The sequence below is a fragment of the Mobula birostris genome, chromosome 3 (genome assembly GCF_030028105.1).
Source record: "Mobula birostris isolate sMobBir1 chromosome 3, sMobBir1.hap1, whole genome shotgun sequence".
Taxonomy (NCBI): Eukaryota; Metazoa; Chordata; class Chondrichthyes; order Myliobatiformes; family Myliobatidae; genus Mobula; species Mobula birostris.
Window position 1 is genome coordinate 19580323 of NC_092372.1, and position 25823 is coordinate 19606145.

Sequence of the window (25823 nt, forward strand, 5' to 3'; positions counted from 1 at the left end):
GAGAACAGTTACAACAGGATCTAGATCCACTGGAAAAGTGGGCAAAGGATTGGCAAATGGACTTTGACTTGGACAGGTACAAAGTGACACATTTTGGGAAGCTGAACTAAGGCACAATGTACAGAGAATGATAGGGAAAGGATATAAAAAGAAAGAGTTCCTTGAAAAATGATGATACAGTTAGGCAAGGTGGTGGAAGAGAAACATGGCATGCTTGTCTTCAGCAGATAGGGCATAGAGTAGAAGTATAAGGACATCATAGCTCTACAAGACATTGGCAAGGCCACACCCAGATTATTTTGTGCAGTCCTGGGCCATATTGTTGTGATTAAGCTGGAGGGTACAGGAAAGATTCACAACTTTAAGATGAGAGGGCAAGATTTAAAGGAAGCTGAAGGGCAAATTTTTGCAGAGGGTGGTGGAGGCAGGTACAATTACAAAGTTTATTTTTCTTTAATTTAGAGATACGGCGCAAAAAAGGCCCTTCCATACATTTGAAGTGTGCTGCCCCAACAACCTGCAATTCAACCATAGCCTAATCACAGACAATTTACAATGACCAAATAACCTACCAACTGGTACAACTTTGGACAGTGGGAGGAAACCGGAACACCTGGAGAAAACCCACACATTCCACGGGGAGGACGGACGGACGGACAGACAGACTCCATATAGACGACGTTGGAATTGAATTCTGAACTCTGACAGCCGAGCTGTAATAGCATTGCACTGACCGCTACACTACCACAGTGAAGTTTAAAGAGCATTTGGACCAGTACACAGAATAGGAAAGTGCTAAATGTAGGAAATAAGACTAATTAAAACAAGAGTTCCCAACCTTTTACATGCCAAGGACCAATATTTAAGCAAGGGGTCCATGGAGCTCAGATTGGGAACCCTTGAACTAAAACCTTGCTCAGTATGAACTACACACATAAAATGCTGGAGGAACTCAGATAGCATCTATTGAGGGAAATGAACAGTTAATGTTTTGGACTGAGACTGGTGTGAACTAATCGGGCTGAATTTCCTGACTTCATACTGTATGGCTCCAAGACTATGACTATGGTAAGTGCAGGAATTGACAATATAACCTCTCAAGCCTGCTCCAACATTCATTCAGGTTGTGACTTGTGTAAACTTGGACCCATGATATATAACCCTCAACTCCCCTGTAGATCACCAATCTGTCCATTTCAACCTTGAATATATTCAATGATTCAGCTTCTATGACTCTCAGAGATAGAGAATTCCAAAGATTTGCTATTCCTTGAGAAGACATTCTCCTCACCCTAAATTGATAAGCCCTTATATGAAACCACACCTCCTTTGTCTCTCCTATCCCCAGTCCTACATTGTCTCACGAGTCTCTCTGCAGTCTTTTTCCATCTATCATACAGGATTACCAAAGTAAGAGAGTGTGAGGGAAAATATGAAACTCCTTGCCAAATGTTTCCCCACATTTTTTCCCCCAGAAGTAGCAAATGTATTGGGTGGGTAAGAATATATTGTTTTATTTCAACCAAAGTTAGAAAAAGAACAGAATTGAAAATACAATCAAAACTGTACTAACAACCAAAACACGAGGAAATTTGCAGATGCTGGAAATTCAAGCAACACACATAAAATCTGCTGGTAAACGCAGCAGGCCAGGCAGCATCCTCTTCTTTCCGTTAGTCCTGACAAAGAGTCTCAGCCCAAAACGTCGACTGTACCTCTCCCTATAGATGCTGCCTGGCCTGCTGCGCTTACCAGCATTTTTTATGTGTCTTGCTAACAACCAAAAATCCTGATGATAGCCGTAGAGAGAGTTTTACTGTCAACTTTGACTTATTTGGAAAACATTGAAAAGATATTCATAATGTGAATTTCACAAACTTTCCAGTTGAGTGATATTGGTAGAGTTAAATTCATTTATTCTTGCAGAATGTCAACAAAATCTATTCTATCAGTAAGTTTAAGCAGTGGAGAGTGAGGTATGAAGCTAGAATCTTTGATTGATACCCTCCACTGGTGACAGTATACTACATACACTCAGGGGCCTCTTTATTAGGTTTAGGAGTTGGATCCAGTGAGGTCTTCTACTGCTGTAACCCATCTACTTCAAGGATTGATGTGTTGTGCATTCAGAGATACTTTTCTGCACACCACTGTTGTAATGTGTGGTTATTTGAGTTAGTTATCTTCCTGTCAGCTTGAACCAGTCTGGCCATTCTCCTCTGCCCGCTCTCATTAACAAGGTGTGTTTGCCCACAGAACTGCCGCTCAATTGATATTTTTTTTCGCACCATTCTCTGTAAACTCTAAGAGACTGTGGTGCCTGAAAATCCCAGGAGGTCAGCAGTTTTTGAGATACTCAAACCACTCTGTTTGGCATCAGCAATCATTCCACAGTCAAAGTCACATTCTTCCGCATTCTGATGTTTGGTCTGAACAGCAACTGAACCTCTTGACCATCTCTGTATGCCTTTATGCACTGGGTTGCTGCTACATGATTAGCTGATTAGATATTTGCATTAATGAGCAGATGTAAAGGCATACCTGATAAAGCGGCCACTGAGTATGTATATATAGGCATATTAGAATATTTTACCCACTAAATAATGAAGCAGGTTTTCCTAAAGCATTCATTAATCCAATTAAAAAGTTATCTTGAAATTAGACTTCCACTAATGGATTGAAACATCCAATTTACCACAAACTGATTTGTGACGTTTGATACTTTGAATTAGCTTCAAAGAGAGAAAAATGAACTTTATTTATGTTGGTCTATCCACAATTTGATTCCAAAAGACATGTTTCATGTGCATAAGATTCCAGTTTACTAATAATTCATACTTGTTTGCTGACAGTATATCAAACTTTTCTCAGATGAACAATAGCGAGTTATGGTTCATGTAGCAAATAATTTAGGCAAGGTGCAAGACAACTGAACTAAGAAAAGGTGGGGTTTGAAGAGTTCTTTACACTCAGAGGGAAATGGAAGGAGAGGAGCTTTAGGTTTTTCCATAGATGGACCAATGCTATGAGGATAACCCATCAAAAGAGGAACTCCACAGCGACAAAGCAGCTCAGCCAAAAACTTTAATTCCCTAATACCAAAATAACTTTCAAAATGATAATGATATTATTTTTTAAAAATTAGTAGCTTAAGACACCATTAAATGCAGCATCCATTAAGTGTTTAAGGTGAGTGGTAGAGATCAGAAATATACTGAAAATGTAGTCAAGACAAAAAACTTCAAAATACTGGAGTCTTTGCACATGTGCTTGAAGAGCAATAAGCTACAGGTTCTGGAGCTGGTACATGAAGATTGGATTAGTCATGGCAATTCTTAATTTTTCCTCATTGGTGCCAATGGCTTCAGAAGACATGGTGCTACTAATTGAAACAGAAAATGATGGAAATACTTCCCAAGGGTCTCAGTGTCAAATCTGGTTTGCTATACCTGTGAAACATCTTATAAAACTTTACTATGTGCAAGGTGCCATGTAAACACATTACTGTTACTAGAAGAGAAACCCGGAGTGGTGAATGGAATAAGCAATCGACTAAAGACGACGCTTTGTGTGCATTTGAGTTAGCAAAGGTCAACAAGGCTTGGGTTATGTGTCAATAAAATCTAATGCAGGGCATTATGGAGAAACAACAGCCTTTTGGATAAGCCAAGGTTTGATTCAGAAGGTATCTGGAAACAGAAACCATTCAAAAAGTTATGAACTGAGCAGATCCAATTATAAAAATGATTGTCCTTCGAAAGTTATTTCTAAAGTACACACTTGCATCTTCTGCAGATGCAAAAGCATCCAACCTACCTATATTAACATTCTAACTCAATTAATGTGAATTCTTACCAAGAATAATTGTTAAAAGAGCACAAGTAAATTTGAGAATCCAAACATATAAAAAATGCAGACCAGACTGAGAAAATTCCAAAAATGTAGAATTGATGTTCTGTTCATTATAGTAATTTGCAAACACCATGAGGCATATTCGCTTGGATTGATAAACTATGTAAAACTTGTTTGTCACAAACACTTAACATCTGCAGGCAGCTCCGGGGGGGGGGGGGGGAAGTGAGTGGGTTATGCACAGTGTTGAGAGGTTGAGGGATGACCTGGCTACCACCTGGGCCAAAAAAAAACTGCAGCAGAAATCTAATATTTCCAGAAGACTGCAATTTAACTAGTTTCACCAAGAACAGAAAAATACTCCACCAATCTATGAGAAAAAATCCTTTCCTAGAGTTCAGTTTGAAGTTTGATCAAAACCTAATTTGTTATATTAAATTGTTCAATCATTGAAAGTTAGAATAATCAGAGTTAAAACTTTAATCAAAGAAGTGAAACACATTTTTGAAGTTTTATTAGTACCTGTTTCTGCAGAATCAAACTTTTTAGCATTTAAGATTCAGAAATGCTTCCGATGTTTGAAGTCTTGTGAAATGTAAAATACAGAACAATGTGATTTCTGTTCTTATATGAAAAGAAAATTAATTTGTTGCTGTTAATAATGAAGATTAATAGTAAAGGAAACACTCCAGAACTACAGCGGTGAGGAAGACATAATGTAACATTTGACAACAGTGAGAATGAAACAAGTGCAGCGGCAACAAGACAATTTAAAGAAAGTGCTTAAAGTAGATGTAAAATTTACCTCACGCTGCAATTCTTTTAAGAGTCTAGGAATAGATTTCCTATAAGGGAATCTATGTGAATTTGACCCACACAGGGATGGAGCGCAAATCACTGCTGGGTTTGCTCATTTTCTTGTTGTTTGTTTGTTAAGAATGAGAGTTTTGCTCTCTCTGCCCATTCATTTAGTAACGCAACACCCAGCCAGTGACAGATGACAGACTAGTCCCAATCTATTAATTCCTATTGCACTATAGGGTATGTAATCATAAACAACTTTAAAATAGCCTACAGTCCAGTAAATGTATCCTTTCACAAAGGACAAAAAAAGCAGCTTTAACCTTAGAAAATTATTATCCAGCTTTTCCACATACCAAACTAAACTCCACTGCGAGAATGGCAATGCACAATTTGTAGTATTGTTGTTGGAAGGGAATTTGGATGGGGTGGAGAACTCAGAAAAACTTAACATTGAATATATTGATCTCTTATGTTTGGAAAGACGAGTGAAAAATACTTCAGCCGTACTATTTCAGGTTCCTTTGATCCAGGGAAGCTGTAAAAACATTAAGAGTTCTACCACAGACATCCTGTACTTGTGTCTTCTTCAGCTTAGACTTCCTTATAAAGCAGAGTTTGTTTCCTAATGCCTGCCCATCCCTTCCAATCCCATTCCAAATAAAAATAAAGAAATACACAGCCGTGTGTATAAAACAGAACTGGAAAATGAATCGTATGTGGGATGAACTTCTTTCCCCTCTACACCCTCAATGAAGCTGAGATAGAAGAGATGCTTTCAGCTGGCTCCTGCACGGGTCATTAAGTCTTCCAGAGCTTTCTCCTGGTCGTTTTTGTGAACAACGAGGACTTCTTTAATAACGCCTTGCTCAAAGCCCATTTCTCTGAACTTAGTCATGAGGTGAAGAAATTCCAGGGTCTGAAAAAGATGCAAGGCAAGTGAAAGGTGATAGAACAGGTTTCACACTAGACAATTAATAGTAATCAAGCACCTCTACTGCACATCTATAGAATACACAAGAATTAAGTGAGAATATTCAGGAATTAAGTTACCTGAGAAACCAAAAAAAAAACCCTCTTTGTACCTCTAGAACTTCTTCAAATTGCCTGTCGTTAATAACCTGTTTGATTTGTGCACCAACAAAAATGCCTTCCTTACTCTTCGCATCAGTTATTCTGACTTGAATTGCTAAGGCTCTTCAGTGATGCAGCCAGTCAATATATTCTTCACTACACATCTATAGAAGCTTGTCAAAGTTTTAGATTTCATGCTGAATCTTTGCAAACTCCGAAGGAAGTACAAGTGCTGTTGTGCTTTCTTCATAATCGTACCTCCATGCTGGGTCCAGGACAGATCCTCCTAAATAATAACACCAAGGAATTTTAAGTTGCTGACCCTGTCTACCTCTGATCCCCTGATGAAGACAGAGTCATGGACCTCTTTTTCCTTCCCTTGAAGTCGATAATCAGCTCCTTGGTCTTGCTGACATTGTGAGAGGTTGTTGTTATGCACCACGCAGCCAGATTTTATCAGTGACTCACAAGAGATCCAATCCTTGCCCTTGCTAACTAACATCAGACAATTGTGTATATTTTTCCTATTCTTGGAAATTCCTCAAGTGTTCCCATAGTAACCTCCAATATCAAAAGCTTCCTTGAAGTCGATCTTTTGGATTAGTTTTGGTTACTTATCCAAGGCACAACACGTGTCCAACTACTTTAAAGCATCATACGAATTCGAGTAGTGGCAAGTACCGATGTTGACTGCAAGATTATTGCTACGACACCACTGAACTAGCTGATATATCTCACTCCTGTATGCCCTCTATGCCATGAATTAACTAAATTTAACAAATTCAGTTTTACAGCATATGGCATGGGACCCTTGCCTCTAACTTGTAACAAATTTAAGTTTCTTATTAGATATGAAAATAAATACAATAAGCAATTAAGGAAAAGCTCAACTGACCTTTGGCTCTGAACACTGATTGATTTCTAGGCTTTCCTCTACGAGTGTTGGTTCAAAGCCTTGCTCACAGAGTCGTCCATGAATAAACAAGTAATCAAGGACCTGGAAAGGTGAAAATAAATTTTAGAGGAACACCAACCAAAATTATTTTCTTTCAAGAATTGTTCCATAATCACAGAAATGTTTTGTAAGCACAAATTTCACATTAAAATCAATTGAAGGAATTTTACTGACTCTTACTAATATCTTAAATTTCTTTTTCAAACTTCAGTGACTGTCACATCCTCTAAAAATGACAGAATTTTTAAGAGGAGGCAAAAACTCAAAGCTGAACTTCTTTTCAACAGAGTTTTGAAATGATACAGAGCAAGGGCAACAAATATATAAATCATGTTAAATGATTTAGATGACACAGTTAAACAAAGATTTTCTAGAAATTGACATGAAATTTAAGATGTCTAATTAGGATTTCCTGACATATTTATTTCAATGTAATATCAGCTTAGTGAAACTTTGTTCCACATTGAGTTGGTAATTTTCCTGTCAGAACGAAAGGCAAGGCTAACAGACTTAGGGGAACCTTGGTTTTTGGGATATATTGAGACTCTGGTTAAAAAGGAGGTACAAGCAGAAAGGAACAAATTAAGTACTTGAAGAGTATAAAAATGCAAGAGAACACTTAATAGAGAAAGCAGGAAGGCTAAAAGAAGGCATGAGGTTCCTCTCGCAGACTACGTGAAGGAGAATCCTAAGGGCTTCTAGAGATATATTAAAAGCAAAAGGATAGTAAGGGACAAAATTAATCCTCTTGAAGATCAGCATGGTCATCTATTCATGAAGTTGAAAGAGATGGGACAGACCATAAATTGATCTTTTTGCATCTTTATTTACTTGGGAGACAGACACAGAGTCTATAGAAGTGAGCTAAAACAGCATTGAGGTCATGACTGTATAAAGAGGAGGCGATGCTTGCAGTCTTGAAGCAAATTAAGGTGCATAAATCTGCAGGCCCTAGGAAGATGTTCCCCTGGACCTTGCAGGAGGCTAGTACAGAAATTGCAGAGGTCCTAGCAGAGCTATTTAAAACATCCTTAGCTATGGGTGAGGTGCCAGAGGATGGAAGATTGCTAATGTTAATCTGTTGTTTAAGAAAGTCTCCAACAATAAACTGAGAAATTATAGGCCAAAGAGCCTAATGTCAGTAGTGGGCAAGTTACAGCTACTTATTTGGGACAACTCTTAAAGAACAAAAGCTAATCAAGAAAATAGCCAGGATTCACTTTGTTTATTTGGGACACTAAGTCACTTAATTGGGACAGGAGACTGTTGTCAAACAGTTTCTAACTAGTGCCAGTTGTATAAATTTGTGCAGCTGTTATAGCAAACAGTTTTAAAATAGTGTTAGTCATGTGTGTTTGTGTTCAAAAAGCAGTGATTTTTGTCACTGATGGATGGCAAGAAATAAGCAGCAGGACGATTCAGAACTGTTTTGCAACACTGAGGTTTCAAGCATTCAGGCTTCGAAATGCCAGAAACGGATAGGAGTGAAAATGAAACAATTTTACTTCTTCAGCAAGTTAGGAATTTCAAAAACCTTGAAGATACAGACAATCATCTTGGAACGTTGCAATGAAAATGAAGATTGGGAAGATGCATCTGTAGAAGGCATTGTATGAAGGCAGTCCATTATCTGCACTAGGTGTCTGTGCCGATTTTGTTCATTTACAGTCATTCAAAAGAACACAGTGGCATACACTGGATGAATTCCTCTGTCGATAAGTTGTTAGGAATTAAAACACAGTTTTATAGTACAGGTGTCCCCCGCTTTTCGAATGTTTGCTTTACGAAACCTCACTGTTACGAAAGACCTACATTAGTACCGATTTCGCTTTCAGAAGGTGTTTTCACTGTTACGAAAAAAAAATCAGCGCGCGATAAAAGGCAGCGCGCGCCCCAAGCAGCCGCTCCCCCCCGGATTCGGAACAGCACTGCTTTAACACGAGCCTGTGAGCAGCCGTTTACAAGATGAGATCTAAAGTATCCGAAAAGCCTGAAAGAGCTCGTAAGGGTGTTACACTTAGCGTAAAAATAGACATAATTAAGCGTTTTGATCATGGTGAACAAAATAAGGACAAAGTGAGTTTGGCTTGTGGAAGCTGACGAACATGATGTTGAAGAGGTTTTGGCATCCCATGACCAAGAACTGACAGATGAAGAGCTGATGCAATTGGAAGAAAAAAGGATAACAATCGAAACCGAATGAGTAATGATAAAGTACGACTTTAATTTTGAAAGGGTACGTCGGTTTAGGAGATACTTGCAGGATGGTTTGAGTCCTTACAAAGAACTGTGTGATAGAAAAATGCGCGAGGCTCAGCAGTCAAGCAAGCCTTCCACATCAGCCACAGCAGACAATGAACCACGACCTTCGACATCAAGGTGGGCAGAGGTAGAAGATGAGCTGCCTGCCCTAATAGAAACAGACGACACCCCAGTGTCCCACCACCCCAACCCCCACGCCATGGACAGATACCGATTTGCAGAGAATGCAACTGTAGCCGGGAGGCACACAGCACATTTTTAAGAAAAAAGCCGAAATAAACATGCTAATTAATTAGGTGCCGCCGACACATAATTGTTGGCCCAGATCAGAGGCGATGCAATCGGCAGTTGGCACTGATCTGGGCCGACAATTACGTGTCGGGCAGCACCTAATTAATTAGCTTGTTTATTTCGGTTTTTTTCTTAAAGATGTGCTGTGTGCCTCCTGGCTACTGCTGCATTCCTGCGTGCTTCGCGGCAATGTATCGGTCGGCGGCCCGGAGGGTAGGGGCCACTGCACCACCCAATCTGCAACGACTCAGTCTAACACACCATCATCAGTGTGCTCGGCAAGCTGTCTTCCCGATTCTCGTGATACTACACTGTACATACATTATTTCTACTTTATATTGGCCGTGTATTTTTACGTGTTATTTGGTATGATTTGGCAGCTTCATAGTTTAAAGGTTACTGGAGAGAGTGTTTTAGCCAACAGCGCTTGCGTGAGATTTTCGCTACGGAGAACAGATCAGTAATGATTGTTTTGAATGATTAAGGTTTGCACCATTAGGGATAAACAGAGAGTAAGAGGTGGAGAGTTTCTTAAATGCATCTATTTTAATGCTAGGAGCATTGTAAGAAAGGTACAAGAGCTTAGAGCATGGATTGATACCTGAAAATATGATGTTGTAGCTATTAGTGAAATGTGGTTGCAGGAGGGGTGTGATTGGCCACTAAATATTCCTGGATTTCATTGCTTCAGGTGTGATAGAATTGGAGGGGCAAGAGGGGGAGGTGTTGCATTACTTGTCAGAGAAAATACAACAGCGGTGCTTTGGCAGGATAGATTAGAGGATTCGTCTAGGGAGGCTATTTGGGTGGAATTGAGGAATGAAAAGGTGTAGTAACGCTTATAGGGGTGTATTATAGATCACCTAATGGGGAGCGAGAATTGGAGGAGCAAATTTGTAAGGAGATAGCAGGTATTTGTAGTAAGCACAAGGTTGTGATTGTGGGAGATTTTAATTTTCCACACATAGACTGGGGGGAAGCCCATTCTGTAAAAGGGCTGGATGGTTTGGAGTTTGTAAAATGTGCAGCAATACATAGAGGTACCAACTACAGAAGGGGCAGTGTTGGATCTCCTGTTAGGGAATGAGATAGGGCAGGTGACAGAGGTATGTACTGGCGAGCACTTTGGGTCCAGTGATCACAATTCCATTAGTTTCAATATAATTATGGAGAAGGATAGGACTGGACCCAGGGTTGAGATTTTTGATTGGAGAAAGTCTAACTTTGAGGAGATGTGAAAGGATTTAGAAGGAGTGGATTGGGACAATTTGTTTTCTGGGAAGGATGTAATAGAGAAATGGAGGTCATTTAAAGGTGAAATTTTGAGGGTACAGGATCTTTATGATCCTGTTAGCTTGAAAGGAAAGGTTAAAAGTTTGAGAGAGCCATGGCTTTCAAGGGATATTGGAAACTTGGTTCGGAAAAAGAGAGGGATCTACAATAAATATAGGCAGCTTGGAGTAAATGAAGTGCTCGAGGAATATAAAGAATGTAAAAAGAATCTTAAGAAAGAAATTAGAAAAGCTAAAAGAAGATATGAGGCTGCTTTGGCAGCAAGTAAGGTGAAAATAAATCCAAAGGGTTTTTACAGTTATATTAATAGCAAAAGGATAGTGAGGGATAAAATTGGTCCCTTAGAGAATCAGAGCGGACAGCTATGTGCAGAGCCAAAAGTGATGGGGGAGATTTTGAACAATTTCTTTTCTTCAGTATTCACTAAGGAGAAGGATGTTGAATTGTGTAAGGTAAGGGAAACAAGAAGGGTAGTTATGGAAAGTATGATGATTAAAGAAGAGGAAATACTGGTGTTTTTAAGGAATATAAAAGTGGATAAGTCTCGGGGTCCTGACAGGATATTCCCTAGGACCTTGAGGGAAGTTAGTGTGGAAATAGCAGGGGCTCTGACAGAAATATTTCATATGTCAATAGAAACGGGGATGGTGCCGGAGGATTGGCGTATTGCTCATGTTGTTCCATTGTCTAAAAAGGGTTCTAAGAATAAACTTAGCAATTATTGACCTGGGAGTTTGACGTCAGTGGTGGGTAAATTGATGGAAAGTATTCTTAGAGATGGTATATATAATTATCTGAATAGACAGGGTCTGATTAGGAACAGTCAACTTGGATTTGTGTGTGGAAGGTCATGCTTGACAAATCTTATTGAATTTTTTGAAGAGGTTACTAGGAAAATTGATGAGGGTAAAGCGGTGGATGTTGTCTATATGGACTTCAGTAAGGTCTTCGACAAGGTTCCACACGGAAGGTTAGGTAGGAACGTTCAATTGTTAGTTATTAATATCGAAGTAGTAAAATGGATTCAGTAGTGGCTGGACAGGAGACGCCAGAGAGTAGTGGTGGATAACTTGTCAGATTGGAGGCCAGCGTCTAGCGGTGTGCCTCAGGGATCTGTACTGGGTCCAATGTTGTTTGTTATATATATTAATGATCTGGATGATGGGGTGGTAAATTGGATTAGTAAGTATGCAGATGATACTAAGATAGGTGGCGCCGTGGATAATGAAGTAGGTTTTCAAAGCTTGCAGAGAGATTTAGGCCAGTTAGAAGAGTGGGCTGAAAGATGGCAGATGGAGTTTAATGCTGATAAATGTGAGGTGCTACATTTTGGTAGGACTAATCAAAATAGGACATACATGGTAAACGGTAGGGCATTGAAGAATGCAGTAGAACAGAGGGATCTAGTAATAATGGTGCATAGTTCCCTGAAGGTGGAATCTCATGTGGATAGGGTGGTGAAGAAAGCTTTTGGTATGCTGGCCTTTATAAATCAGAGCATTGAGTATAGGAGTTGGGATGTAGTGTTGAAATTGTACAAGGCATCGTTAAGGTCAAATTTGGAGTATTGTGTACAATTCTGGTCACTGAATTATAGGAAAGATGTCAACAAATTCAGAGAGTACAGAGGAGATTTACTAGAATGTTGCCTGGGTTTCATCTCCTAAGTTAGAGAGAAAAGTTGAACAAGTTGGGTCTTTATTCTTTGGAGCGTAGAAGGTTGAGGGGGGACTTGATAGTGGTATTTAAAATTATGAGGGGGATAGATAGAGTTGACGTGGATAGGCTTTTTCCATTGAGAGTAGGGGAGATTCAAACAACAGGACGTGAGTTGAGAGTTAAAGGGCAAAAGTTTAGGGGTAACATGAGAGGGAACTTCTTTACTCAGAGAGTGATAGCTGTGTGGAACGAGCTTCCAGCAGAAGTGGTTGAGGCAGGTTCGATGTTGTCATTTAAAGTTAAATTTGATAGCTATATGGACAGGAAAGGAATGGAGGGTTATGGGCTGAGTGCAGGTCGGTGGGACCAGGTGAGAGTAAGAGTTCGGCACAGACTAGACGGGCCGAGGTGGCCTGTTTCCATGCTGTAATTGTTATATGGTTAATAAGCAATAAATATTGAGAACATGAAATGAAGAGTCCTTGAAGGTGAATCCATAGGTTGTGGGGACATTTCAGTAATGGGAAAATGAAGTTATTATCCCTTTTGCTTCAAGAGCCTGATGGTTGAGGGGGTTTATAACTGTTCCTGAACCTGCTTAATAAGGTACGAACATTTATTAACGAGTGCAGTGCAGCTGATATGGAATTTGACAAGGTCCCACCTAAGAAACATATCCAAAAAGGTCAGAGCCATGAGACCTAAGGCAAGTTAGCAAATTGGATTCCAAATTCGCTCCGTAATATGAAGCAGAGCATATCAGTGACAAAAAGACTGTAGATGTTGGGATCTAGAGCAAGAAACTAACTGCTGGAGTAACACAGTGGGTCAAGTAGCAGCAATGTAAGTGCAGATGGAGGGTGGGGAAGGAATTGTCAACATTCTGGCACCAAGAGCAAAGGCAGATGGAATTCAATCCTGATATGTAGAGCGTGATACACTTTGGAATAACTAATAAGGGCAGGGCATACATAATGGACGATAAAGTGCTAAGGAGTTGAGCTTAGTACAAAGTTCAAGGATTGGGATATTGCTTTTTGGAAAGTCATACGCAAGGACACATATAAGGTAGCATGATCCTTAGGAGCACTGATATACAGGATGATCTTGGGTACTTTCCTGAAAGTGATTACACAATCAGATAGTGTGATAAAGAAGGCACAGAGCTTTCTGGCCTTTATCAGTCAAGGCACTGAGTATAACAGTGAGGAAGTTATGTTACATTTGTGTAAACTTTCGGTAGGTCACAGATGAGTACTATGCAGTTGCTGCACTATGAAAAAGACATGGAGGCTTTGAAAAGGGTGCAGAAGAGGTTCACTGGGATGTGGCCTGATTTAGAAAGCATCATCCATAAGGAGAGGCTGGACAATCTTCAATTGTTTTCTCTGGAGTGTCAGAGGCTAAGGAGTGACTGGACAGAAGTATATAAAGTTATGAGGGGCATAGAAAGGATAGGTTGTCAGTCCATTTTCCAGTCTAATTAGTGGGCGAAGTCTAAATGAAATGTGCAAAGCAAGTCTTTTTACACAGGGAGTGGTGGATGCCTGGAATGTGCTGTGGGGCAGGGTCAGTGGAAATAGATATGATATTGTTGTATAGGTTTTAGTATGGTCTGTCATGGGAGGCTTATCCAGGAGATTAAGATGCATGAGACTCAGTGTATTGGCTGTTTGGATTTGGAAATGGTTTGCCCATAGAAGAAAGAAGTTAGTGGTCGAAGGGACTAATTATAGCAGGAGGTCTGTGATTACTGGTGTACTGGGACCTCTGTTGTTTGTGATATATAAATGACCTTGCATTAGGGTGGTGCGCAAGTGGAACAGGTCAAAAGCTTTAAGTTCCTCGGGGTCAATATCACAAATGACCTGACTTGGTCCAACCAAGCAGAGTCCACTGCCAAGAAGGCCCACCAGCACCTTTACTTCATGAGAAAACTGAAGAAATTTGGCCTGTCCCCTAAAACCTTAATTTTTATAGATGCACCATAGAAAGCATTCTTCTAGGGTGCATCACAACCTGGTATAGAAGAAGCTGCAGAAGATCGTGAACACAGCCCAGCACATCACACAAACCAATCTTCCGCCCTCGGACTCACTTTACACCGCACACTGTCGGAGCAGTGCGGCCAGGATAATCAAGGACACGACCCACCCAGCCAACACACTTTTCATCCCTCTTCCCACCGGCAGAAGGCTCAGGAGCTTGAAGACTCGTACGGCCAGATTTGGGAACAGCTTCTTTCCAACTGTGATAAGGATCCTGACCCGGATCTGGGCCGTACCCTCCAAATATCCGGACCTGCCTCTCAGTTTTTTTGCACTACCTTACTTCCCATTTTTCTATTTTCTATTTATGATTTATAATTTAAATTTTTATATTTACTAATTTTTACTATTTTTAATATTTAATATTTGTAATCCAGGGAGCGGGAAGCGCAGAATCAAATATCACTGTGATGATTGTACGTTCTAGTACCAATTGTTTGGCGACAATAAAGTAGTAGCTGGATGAAAATGCAGATGGGTGAGTTTGTAAATTTACCAAGATTGGTGCTGCTGTAGATAGCGTCGAAGACTAACAAAGAATACAGTGGGATACAGATCAGCTGCAGATATGGGTGGAGGAACGGCAAAGTGGAGTTGAACCTGGTCAAATGTGAGGTGTTGTACCTTGATAGGTCAAATGTAAAGAGACAGTACACTGTGAAGGGCAGGACTCTAACAGATGATGAGCAGAGGGATCTTGGGGTCCAAGGTCATAGCTCCCTGAAAGTGGTTACACAGGTTGATAGGGTGGTTAGGAAGGTATGTAGCATGCTGCCCTATTATAGAAGGATGTTGAGGCTTTAGAGAGGATGCAGAAGAGATTTACCAGGATGCTGCCTGGATTAGAAGTGCTACAACAAGAGGATGGACAAATTTGGGTTGTTTTTGCTGGAGTGGCGGACACTGAGGGGAGATCTGATTGAGTTTTAAAGATTATGAGATGCACACATAGAATAGACAGACAGTATCTTTTTCCCAGGGTTGAAATATCTAAAACCAGAAAACATGCATTTAAGGTGAGAGAGGTTACGCTGAAAGGAGATGTGAGGGACAAGTTGTTTTTTTAATTACCACAAAGAGTGGTGGGTGCCTGGAATGCACTGCCTGGAGTGGTGGCAGAAGCAGGTACATTTAGGGCTTTTAAGAGAAGTTTAAAATGTAAGGGAAACGGAAGGATATGGACATTTTGTAGGCAGAAGGGATTTGCCTACTTGGCCATTTGATTACTTATTTAATTGGTTCAGCACAACGTTGTGGTCCAAACGGTCTGTTCTTATATTCTATGTGTAGACAGGATTAGTCTATTTTGGCAAAGGTCCTGTGGAATGATGTACCTGTTCCTTTGCTATACTACTACTTTATGTAAATATTTTGATGAATTCTGGAAAGTACAGACCAGAGCCCAAGTGCTGTGAATGTGATTGTTTGGATTGATACACTGGTTTGCCTGGGTATAGTTGGCCTAAAGGCCTGTTTTCTGCACTGCACGACTGCCAGTTCTGGTAAAGACAAAATGCTTTTGGCTCTTCAATATTTAAGTAATTATCAGACTTAATTTAGAATTACTGCCAATTCTGTCTCTCCCTAAAGAGAATAATCTAAATAAGGAAAAATACACACTAATTGTGAGGATCATCTGTTGAATGGATAATCTCTTCCACCCATCCGAGATATTTATGAGAAGCACTACATAATGCAGGACCCTTAGCATTGTCAATGGGCCCTCCCAGCCGTCCAGCAATCTCTTTGTACTCCTACCATCAGGCAGGAGGTACTGTAGCATTAAGACAAGAACTATTTTGATGGAAAACAGCTTCTTTCCCAAGACTGTAAGACTACTGAACTTCCTGGCACCACCCAGATCCCTTCACCCCATCACACATGAAGTGTCAGTAGTGTGTACTGTTTACTTTTTGACTTATTTTGTAAAGGTCTTAGGCACATAAGACTTTCGTAAAAGTCTTAGCAGGGGAGCCTAAGACTTTTGCACAGAACTGTAATAATCTTATGTATTGCACTGTACTGCTGCTTCAAAAAAAAACACACAACAAATTCCACGACATATGAGAGTGATGAAAAAAACCCTACTCTGTCAAGTAGGGGACCGTGCACAATCCTGATTTGATGGAGACAGATGTCAGAGCACAGCGGAACATCTGGAAAACTTCTGAAATGGCTGCTTTGCTACCGCTGCTACTGTGTGGTAACCGGGATCTCCGGAGTTGAAGGCCCCGAAATCCTCGGTTTTGCGTGTTTCAGCGGCCGGGGAGAGGTCGAAGGTGCTCAGCAGAGGATGGCGCTCGGGAGGCTGTATCAGAGAGGCTGCTCAGAAGCTCGGAGTTTTCCGACGGATGGACTCGGGGTTGGCTGGGGTCAGCTGCTTCCAAGGTATCGGCAAGTTGACGGTGCCTGGAGGTTTATGGCAGGGTGTTTCTCCCTTTTGCCGCCTGCTATCGGGGACTCGGGAATCGATTGACTCGGGACTTTGAGACTTCTTTTTACTGTGCCCATGGTCTGTTCTTTATCAAGTTACGGTATTGCTTTGCACTGCTGTAACTATATGTTATAATTATGTGGTTCTGTCAGTGTTAGCCTTTGGTCTGTCCTGTTTTCTGTGATATCACTCCGGAGAAACATTGTACCATTTCTTAATGCATGTATGCATTTCTAAATGACAATAAAAGAGGACTGAGTGTTCTCATAATCTAAAACCTGATTCTGATATGGGTTTCTATTGTGGATTGAGAGTGGGAAGGGGGCAGGGAGAGGGAAATCATAGTTGGAAAAGAGGAAATGAGAGGGGAGGGAGCAGGAAACATCAGAGAGATATTCTGTAATGATCAACAAACCAATTGACCTTGTTTGGTGTCTCACGGCTGGACTTGAGATCTAAGACTTTTGCACAGTACTGCATGTAAATGGTTGAATGACAATAAAGTTGTACTAGACCTCGAACATGAAGGAGGAACTCTGCAAGTCAGGCAACATCTATGGAGGGAAATAAACTGTTGATGATTTGGACCGAGGCCCTTCATCAGCATTGATAAATAATCTAAATAAGGTGCTGTGTAAGAGTGGGTTACAGGCTGTTTCAGCTGAACCTCACATATAGATAGGGAATAAAACAAAATACTACTATAGGTGCTGGAAATAGTCAAAGGACAAGGAGTATTTGCAAAGACAGAAACATTGTTGATATTTCAAGCAAATGACCTTCTTCAGAACATTGGAACAATTCTATTTTATCACAAGTGATGTGTTACAGGACAAACACAGGCTAACTTACCTGACCATTTTTATCAATTTCATGTGGTAAAAAGGAATTCTTCAGAAATAAGCTTGTGATCAGTTTTAACTAATTGAGCAATAATATAATAAAATGCTCAAGATATTTGAATAAATTTCCTATGGAAATTCAAATTATGAATACACCTGCACCTCACACAACAGGTCCATTAGAAGTATCAATGGAATAGTGATCATAAGCCAAATATTTTCTTCATTACAGAGTTAGTTTACAATTCTTTTAATGCAAGTTACAACAGAATTTTAAAGACCCAGCACTACTCCTAATCTGTTCATCCATGAAAACCCACTTGAATCTTTGCAGGAAGATATATCAAATATATCTACAGCAGATACTCTATCCACCTACTTCAAAACACATATAACAGACTATTGAACCATGTCAATTTCCTTTAAAAACTGGAAACTTCCATCTCCATCAACAAAGAGAACCTAAATGAAGAGAATCACTTTCACCCTTATGAGCTGATTCATTTGAAACTCTAAACAAGTCTGACGTAAATTAATTCAACAAATTGATCCAGCTGTTATTTGAAAAGAATACAGAGATAAAATTTGTCCTGCATTGAACCTTGAAAAAAGATGCATGTCCTTACCTGTTCTAGGTTTTCTCCTTTTTTCTGCATGGCTTTTATTACATTCTCGCAGGAGTATCCCATGCTAACTATAGTTTCTGCACACTGCCTCTCACTTGGAGTTAATGTTTGAAATGGATCAACACACTCCAGTCTCTTTGAGGCATCTCCAACATTTGTGGTGAACAATTCTGCAGTGGGATGGTCTTGAGAACTAACCTATTCAGAAGACAATAAAGAGATAACCAAAATACAGTTTGATATAGCTGAATTACAAAATATTTGGATACATTTCTAAAGACCTCTCCAAAATTGAAATTTAAGCAAAAATATTTATAGGGAGAGCAAAATAAAGCACTTTGCTTGATACAATCTGAAGAAAATTATTTACCTAATTAAATTCAAACCTATAAACCTAATAAAACTTTTCAGTCCTGAAGAAGGGTCTCGGCCTAAAACATTGACTGTTTGGCCATTCCATAGATGCTGCCTGACCTGCTGAGTTTCTCCAGCATTTTGTGCAAGTTGCTTTGGATTTCCAGCATCTGCAGAATTTCTTGTGTTTATAACCTAATTCGATATTCGTTTTGTTCAAAGGAGACATGGAATTAAGTTACTTAAATACTAAGCCTTCCTGCAGCCTAAAAAGAACAGACCAAATAAGTTTATTGTATATTCTTTTTTACCATTATAAATGAAATTGTCAGCTTGCTTTTCAAATTATCAGCAATTTTATACCATAGGCAAACTCAGGGTACCCAAACTAATTTAATACAGAATCATCACAGTCTTCCCTTCTGTCAAATTCAAGACTCTCCAAGGTTAGTGTAAAACAGAGTTAAATTTTATAAAGAATATAAGAACCAGAAGCAAGCATGCCTTTTGGGCTCTTGAGGCTGCACCACCATTCAGTAAGTTCATGGTTGATCTTTTATCTAAGCATTCTTTTTTGCATGAACTTCATACCCCTTGACATCTAATAATTCTTCCTCAATATCTGTTGTTCTCTTGAAGAGATTTCCAAGGATTCACCACCCTTTTGTTAAAGAATTTTTTTCCCAATTTCTCGATTGGCCAAACCTTTACTTTGACAGCTGAGTACGAAAACATTAACTTCACATCCACTGTGTCAAATCTCTGCTCAGCATATCAATGAGACCTCCCTCTCATTTTTCCAAAGTTAAGAATATAGGTGTTATGTCTTTACTGATATGGTTTGTTATTTTGTTTCTAATTACTAGATCTCACTGCTTACTTGTAAGTTCATAGCTGTTGTTGACTATTTATTATTGACTGTTAAGAAATTAACCTTCGTCGCCAGGCCACTTTTATATCCTTTATATATTTAGTCACTATTAGTTTGAAGCACTTTGTTGGGAGTCAAAGGAATTTTAATCAATATCTGAATCTATCTTTCATAAGAACACAGAGAAGTACTGCCTTTTTACTCAGATCCTTGCGTACTATAATGTACCGGTGAATAACAAAACTGCCTTCAAACTACAACTACACAGGGCTGCAATCTACCCATCTGCCTAGCTTAATAAAATGGGACAACTCTTGAGCAAGGGCAGAATAATAGGTCCATTTAATTGCCTCCATTCCAGACATCAACCCAGTGAATCTCTGCTGCACTCCCTCACATTATATTCCAACTTGCCTATCCACTTAGCCTGTCCATCCCTCAAGCTAGCAGACCAACTCAGCTTTAAAGGTATAGAATCAGATATTAAGCACAAGTACCAATCTAGTGAAACTACAACACATAGCTACATGCATGCTCAACAATACAAGCAGCAAACTATAAAGAGCTAAGCAACCTAGAACCTATTGGATGATATCAACAGTCTGCCCTGCAGCAGAATTCCAAGTGGACAATTAAGATGGCTAGGTGAACTCTTGTGTATATTCATCCTTAATATTTGCAGAGACTAGCATGCAATGGGGAAAATACATCAGCCATAGGTGCCAAGTAGATGAGACATACTGGCTTCCAGTGAGTCCCAACATTATGAAAATACTTTTGAAGACATGCTTATAAGATTTGTTTGCTGTTCCAGTCTCACTCCTGAACAAACTGCTGACACAATGGATCTCATTCAGCATTGATCATTTTGTGCAATGCAAGCAAAGCTCAACCCGCTGACAAGTGATCCATGATTGAGCACAGCAATGGTTTATGTGTTGAAAATACCAATGCCAATTCTTCATTTTGATGAAGCACATGTTACTATGATACTAGAGTTTGGAACTTTGGCCATTGCAACTGTTCACTGTGTCACATCATTAATACAAAATGGATGAATTCTGCATTCATTCAATATGACCAGCCTTGTGTAGCTGTGCAGAAATGAGCATCACTTTAACTTGTGCAATGCTACAAAAATCTAGAAGGGCACTATTTGCTAGAAGTGCAATTTTTTAAAGTTAGCACAGGAAGGCTCTACGACAGATAGTCAGAACTTCCCGATGCATCACTGGCACCAGACTACCCACCAAAGACATATATACAGAGAAGTGCCAGAAAAGGTCCAGTAACATCAGGAGGGATCCCACCCACCTTGCTCATGGACTGTTTGTCCCACTCCCATCATGGAGGCGGCTTCGGAGCATCCACACCAGGAGCACCAAATTCAAAAACAGTTCCTTTCCCCAAGCACAAAGGCTGATCACCACCTCCACCTACTAACCCACCCCTCTACACTCCCTCCCCAACCACTACTTTATCATTTCCCATCAGAGGCACCTTGTATACAGTGCCTAGAGCCACTTTATGGACAATCTATGTACTAAGCTATTTTTTTTTTATATTTGTAACATTTTTATCTTATTGTGCTTTTTGTGCTGATTATACTTGTGTGCCCAAGAACACATGTCCCACCACACCAGTGACTACAGACCAGTGGCACTGACCTCACAAGTTACGAAATCATTAGAAAGACTGGTCCTGACACACCTCCGGACTATTGTAAATCCATCACTGGACCCTCTGCAGTTTGCTTACCAACCACATATTGGAGTTGAGGACACCATTATCTTCCTGCTTCAACAGGCTTGCACCCATCTGGATGAGCCAGGCTTTTAATACCATGTGACCTGCTTTACTAGAGAGTAAGCTCACAGAGATGCAGGTGGATGCGACATTATTAGAGAGTACTTGTCCAGACGGCCACAGTATGTGAGATTGTAGAGCTGTGTATGAGATACTGTGGTTAACAACACTTGGGCACCTCAAGGGACTGTCCTGTCCCTCTTCCTGTTCACCGTCTACACCTCTGACTTCAGATACAACTCAAAGTCCTGCCACCTGCAGACGTTTCTGGACAATTTAGCAGCTGTGGGCTGGGTCAACAGGCTGAGTACAGAAGAATGGTGGACAACTTTGTTGAGTGGTGTGAGCTGCGTCACCTGCAGCTCATCGTCACTAAGACAGAGGAGTTGCTGGTGGACTTCAGGAAGGTGAAAACGCCCTGCATTCCCATCTCCATCAAGGAAACAGATGCAGAAGTCGTCCGGGGCTACAAATACCTGGGAACTCACCTGGACAATAAACTAGACTGGATTAAAAATACAGGGGCTCCGTACAAGAAGGCACAGAGCTGATGGTACTTCCGCAGGTGGCTTCAGTCATTCAGTGTCTGCCGTACTATGCTGCAGATGTTCTACAACTCAGTGGTGGCCAGCATTCTATTCTACGTTGTAGTCTGCAGGGACAGCAGGGTGAGAGCGGCTGACGCCATGAAGATCAATAAGTTGGTCAGGAAGGCTGGCTCTGTTCTGGGGCTGGAACTGGATTCCCTGGTGGTTGTGTCTGAGAGGAGGATGCTGCAGAAGCTTTGAAGTAATATGGACAATCTCTCTCACCTCCTCCATGACATACTGGACAAACAGAGGAGCACCTTTAGTAACAGACTGATTCCACCGAAGTGCACCACTGAATGCCACAGGAGATCCTTTTTCCCTATGGCTATAAGACTCTACAACTCCACCTACTCAAGTATATAAGTAGATGGTTTCATTGCACATCTGTATTTTGCACCATTACTGTTTAATGCACATTTTGTATTCTTTTTTATACCTCAGTGCTTACATTTTGTATTTTAAAGTATCAATTTCTGACTGAGCAATCTTGCAACAATAATCTCCTTCAGGATAAATAAAGTTTTATCTTATCTTATCATGACATTAAACAATATTGACTCTTGAAAATAGTCAAGTAACCATTTCAAAATAACCCTGCATAAGATCTATCGTGGTTTTTAAAGAGTATGCCATGATCAATCTACAGATATTTGAGTAAAAGCTTAAAAAGAAATTGCCTTTGATATTAATGTTCATGCTTGATTTTTCAAAGATGAAATAGGATTTTTCTAAAAAATAGTAATACATTCCCAAACCAAAAGCCGTGGATGAACCAGGAGGTATGTTGTTAACTGAGAGCTAGATCTGTGGCATTCAAGTCTGGCGACCCAGGCCTGTACCAGAAAACCAGGTATGATTTGCGGGAGTCTATTTCAAGGGCTAAGAGACAATATTGAATGAGGTTGGAGGTGACATCGGAAGTACGACAACTCTGGCAGGGTTGCAAAGCATTACTTCCAACAAAGTGAAACCCAATAGCATGCTTCACTACCAGATGAATTCCATGCCTTCTATGCCCACTTTGAAATGGAGAATATAACTACAGCTGTGAAGATCCCTGCTGCACCTGATGACCCTGTGATCTCTGTCTCAGAGGGTGATGTTAGGCTGTCTTTAAAGAGAGTGAATCCTCACAAGGCAGAAGGTCCCAATGGAGTACCTGGTAAGGTTCTGAAAACCTGTGCCAACCAACTGGCGGGAGTATTCAAGGACATTTTCAACCTCTCACTGCTACGGGTGGAAGTTCCCACTTGCTTCAAAAAGGCAACAATTATACCAGTGGCTAAGAAGAATAATGTGAGCTACCTTAATGACTATCACCCGGTAGCACTCACATCGACAGTGATGAAAAGCTTTGAGAGGTTGGTCATGACTAGACTGAACTCCTGCCTCAGCAAGGACCTGGATCCATTGCAATTTGCCTATCACCACAATAGGCCAATGGCAGACGCAATCTCAATGGCTCTTCACACGGCTTTAGAGCACCTGGACAAGACAAACACCTATGTCAGGATGCTGTTCATTGACTATAGCACAGCATTTAATACCATCATTCCCACAATCCTGATTGAGAAGTTGCAGAACCTGGGCCTCTGTACCTCCCTCTGCAATTGGATCCACGACTTCCTAACCGGAAGACCACAATCTGTGCGGATTGGTGATAACATTTCCTCCTCGCTGACGATCAGCACTGGTGCACCTCAGGGGTGTGTGCTTAGCCCACTGCTCCAGTCTCTATATACCCATGACTGTGTGGCTAGGCATACAGATTTGGTATGTCAACAAATACACTCAGAAACTTCTATAGATGTACTGTGGAGAGCATTCTGACAGGCTGCATCTCTGTCTGGTATGGGGGTGGGGGGTCTACTGCACAGGACCGAAAGAAGCTGCAGAGGGTTGTAAATTTAGTCGGCTCCATCTTGGGTACTAGCCTACAAAGCACCCAGGACATCTTCAAGTAGTAGTGTCTCAGAAAGGCAGCGTCCATAATTAAGGACCTCCAGCACCCAGGGCATGCCCTTTTCTCACTGTTACCATCAGGTAGGAGGTACAGAAGCCTGAAGGCACACACTCAGCGATTCAGGAACAGCTTCTTCCCCTCTGCCATCCGATGCCTAAATGGACATTGAACCCTTGGACACTACCTCACTTTTTTAAAAATATTATTTTTTTTGTACGATTTTTAATCTATTCAATATGCATACACTGCAATTTATTTATTTATTATTATTTTATTGTTTTTTTTCTGTTATGTATTGCATTGAACTGCTGCTAAGTTAACAAATTTCACGTCACATGCCAATGATAATAAACCTGATTCTGATTCTCTAGTAAATCTAGCTTATTTTAGCACAACATATTGAAACCTTGTCAACTACTAACAGCAAATGATCGTCAATCCTGAAGGTAGGTTGAACTGCAGTGTTGATCCAGAGCTTTGCATTAATTCTCCATCCAACTCTGGTAGATTGATCTGTGGCCTGCTGAGAACACTTACAACGAGGGTCAACACAAACTTGAAGAAAAGCACCTCAACTTTATTTTGGGCAAGGTGCAGCCTTCTACACTCACACTAGATTCCACAACTTCAGGTAGCTCAGTTCCACTGTCTGCATCATCTGACATCAGCCTGTTTGTGTCTTTCTCTTTTTGTTTCCTTTTGTGCGTGGAGGACATGTCTGATGAGCTTCTTCTCAATTCTGACATGCAGCCTGAATTGTTAGCCCCGTTTCTCTTCCCACAGATGAAGACTGAGCTGTTGAGTACTGATAGCATTGACTGAATTCATTTCCATTTGAAGTACTATTTTGTCTTTTTTAATCCCATGAAATGACAGTCAATTGAAACTTAGTGTGGCTCCAGTATAAAGGCCTTGTAGGCTTTTTATTCCCATGACTGTACCTGAATACAGTCATCAGAAAATTGGAGTTGGTGTTGCAACACCAACTCCGATGGATAGGCCATGCCATTTGGATGCCTAACTCAAGAATCCCCAAGCAGATCCTTTACTCTCAGTTGAAGGTCATAGAGACCCTTGGTGGGCGAAGGAATTAATTCAAGGATTACATCAAAAATCAGCCTGAAGAAAGTCAACATTTTGTCTAAAAGCTGGGAAGACATTGCACTCAATAGATGCACCTGGAGCAAATCTGTTTGAGAGGGACAAGCGACAGCTGCAAAAGGAGAGAATGAACAACCAAAAAACCCAACCACTAACCACAACCACCACTTACTTATGTCCACACTGTACCTATGCGGATCCCAGAGTGGCCTCTACAGCCACCAATACACAACCCCTTCGGAGAACACAACTTGAGTGATCACACTACTTCTGTGAATAAATAGCAAGTCTCAGATTTCTGCAATCAGTATTTTTGGACACCAACAGGCCAAACAAATGACCATTTATGGAGAACTCAACTGCAGTCAACCGATTTCAATTTTGGAAAGGAATTAGCAACATTAAAAAATACTGAGCAGTAAATTTGCCAATATACATTGTGGTTTGGTTTCATCCACCCCCCCATTCGAGCCACGTTTTACCAGAGTACCATCCAGAGTGTCCTGCCCAGCTAAATCACCTCTAGAATAGGAATTGCAAGGCAGTTGATGCCAAAACCTCCTTGCAATAGATTGTGAGGACTGCTGAGTGAATTATTGGGGTCACCCCCCACCACCAGAAACCAGAAGCGCTGCGTTTGCAGCACCCCCAGCATTATCCAGGACTTCTCTCATCCGTTTCACAATTTCTTTAGTGTCCTACTGTTGGGCAGAAGGTACCACAGTACAAGAACAAGGCTAACAGCTCCTTTCCCCCAAGCTGTGAGACTGATGAACACCCTGCTACCACCCTGTACACAGTATATATGACGGTGCCAGTAATAATAATAATACTGTTGCATGTTGTATGTGCACTCTGTCAACTTGTACATCTATTGAATACTTTTATTATCTATTAATATTATGTTATTATTTTGTGTCGTATGTGATACATGTACTGTAATTTGCAACTTGGTCCCAAACCACGTCCACAATCTGTGATTTGTGACTGGGGTTAGTGGA

General features: G+C 40.6%; 1 protein-coding gene across 4 annotated transcripts in view; it reads right to left on the reverse strand.

The window, feature by feature from the left end:
- Nucleotides 1-1497: 1497 nt before the first annotated feature.
- Nucleotides 1498-25823, reverse strand: part of ubap1 (ubiquitin associated protein 1) — a 55185-nt gene continuing 30859 nt past the window's right edge. For all 4 annotated transcript variants that reach the window (XM_072252313.1, XM_072252314.1, XM_072252316.1 and 1 more), the window contains 3 exons: nt 18138-18335; nt 6623-6724; nt 1498-5572 (listed from right to left, as the gene is read on the reverse strand). In XM_072252313.1, the coding sequence (XP_072108414.1) occupies nt 5432-5572; nt 6623-6724; nt 18138-18335 (441 nt within the window). In that variant the 3' untranslated portion in view covers nt 1498-5431. The remainder of the gene's footprint in view (nt 5573-6622; nt 6725-18137; nt 18336-25823) is intronic.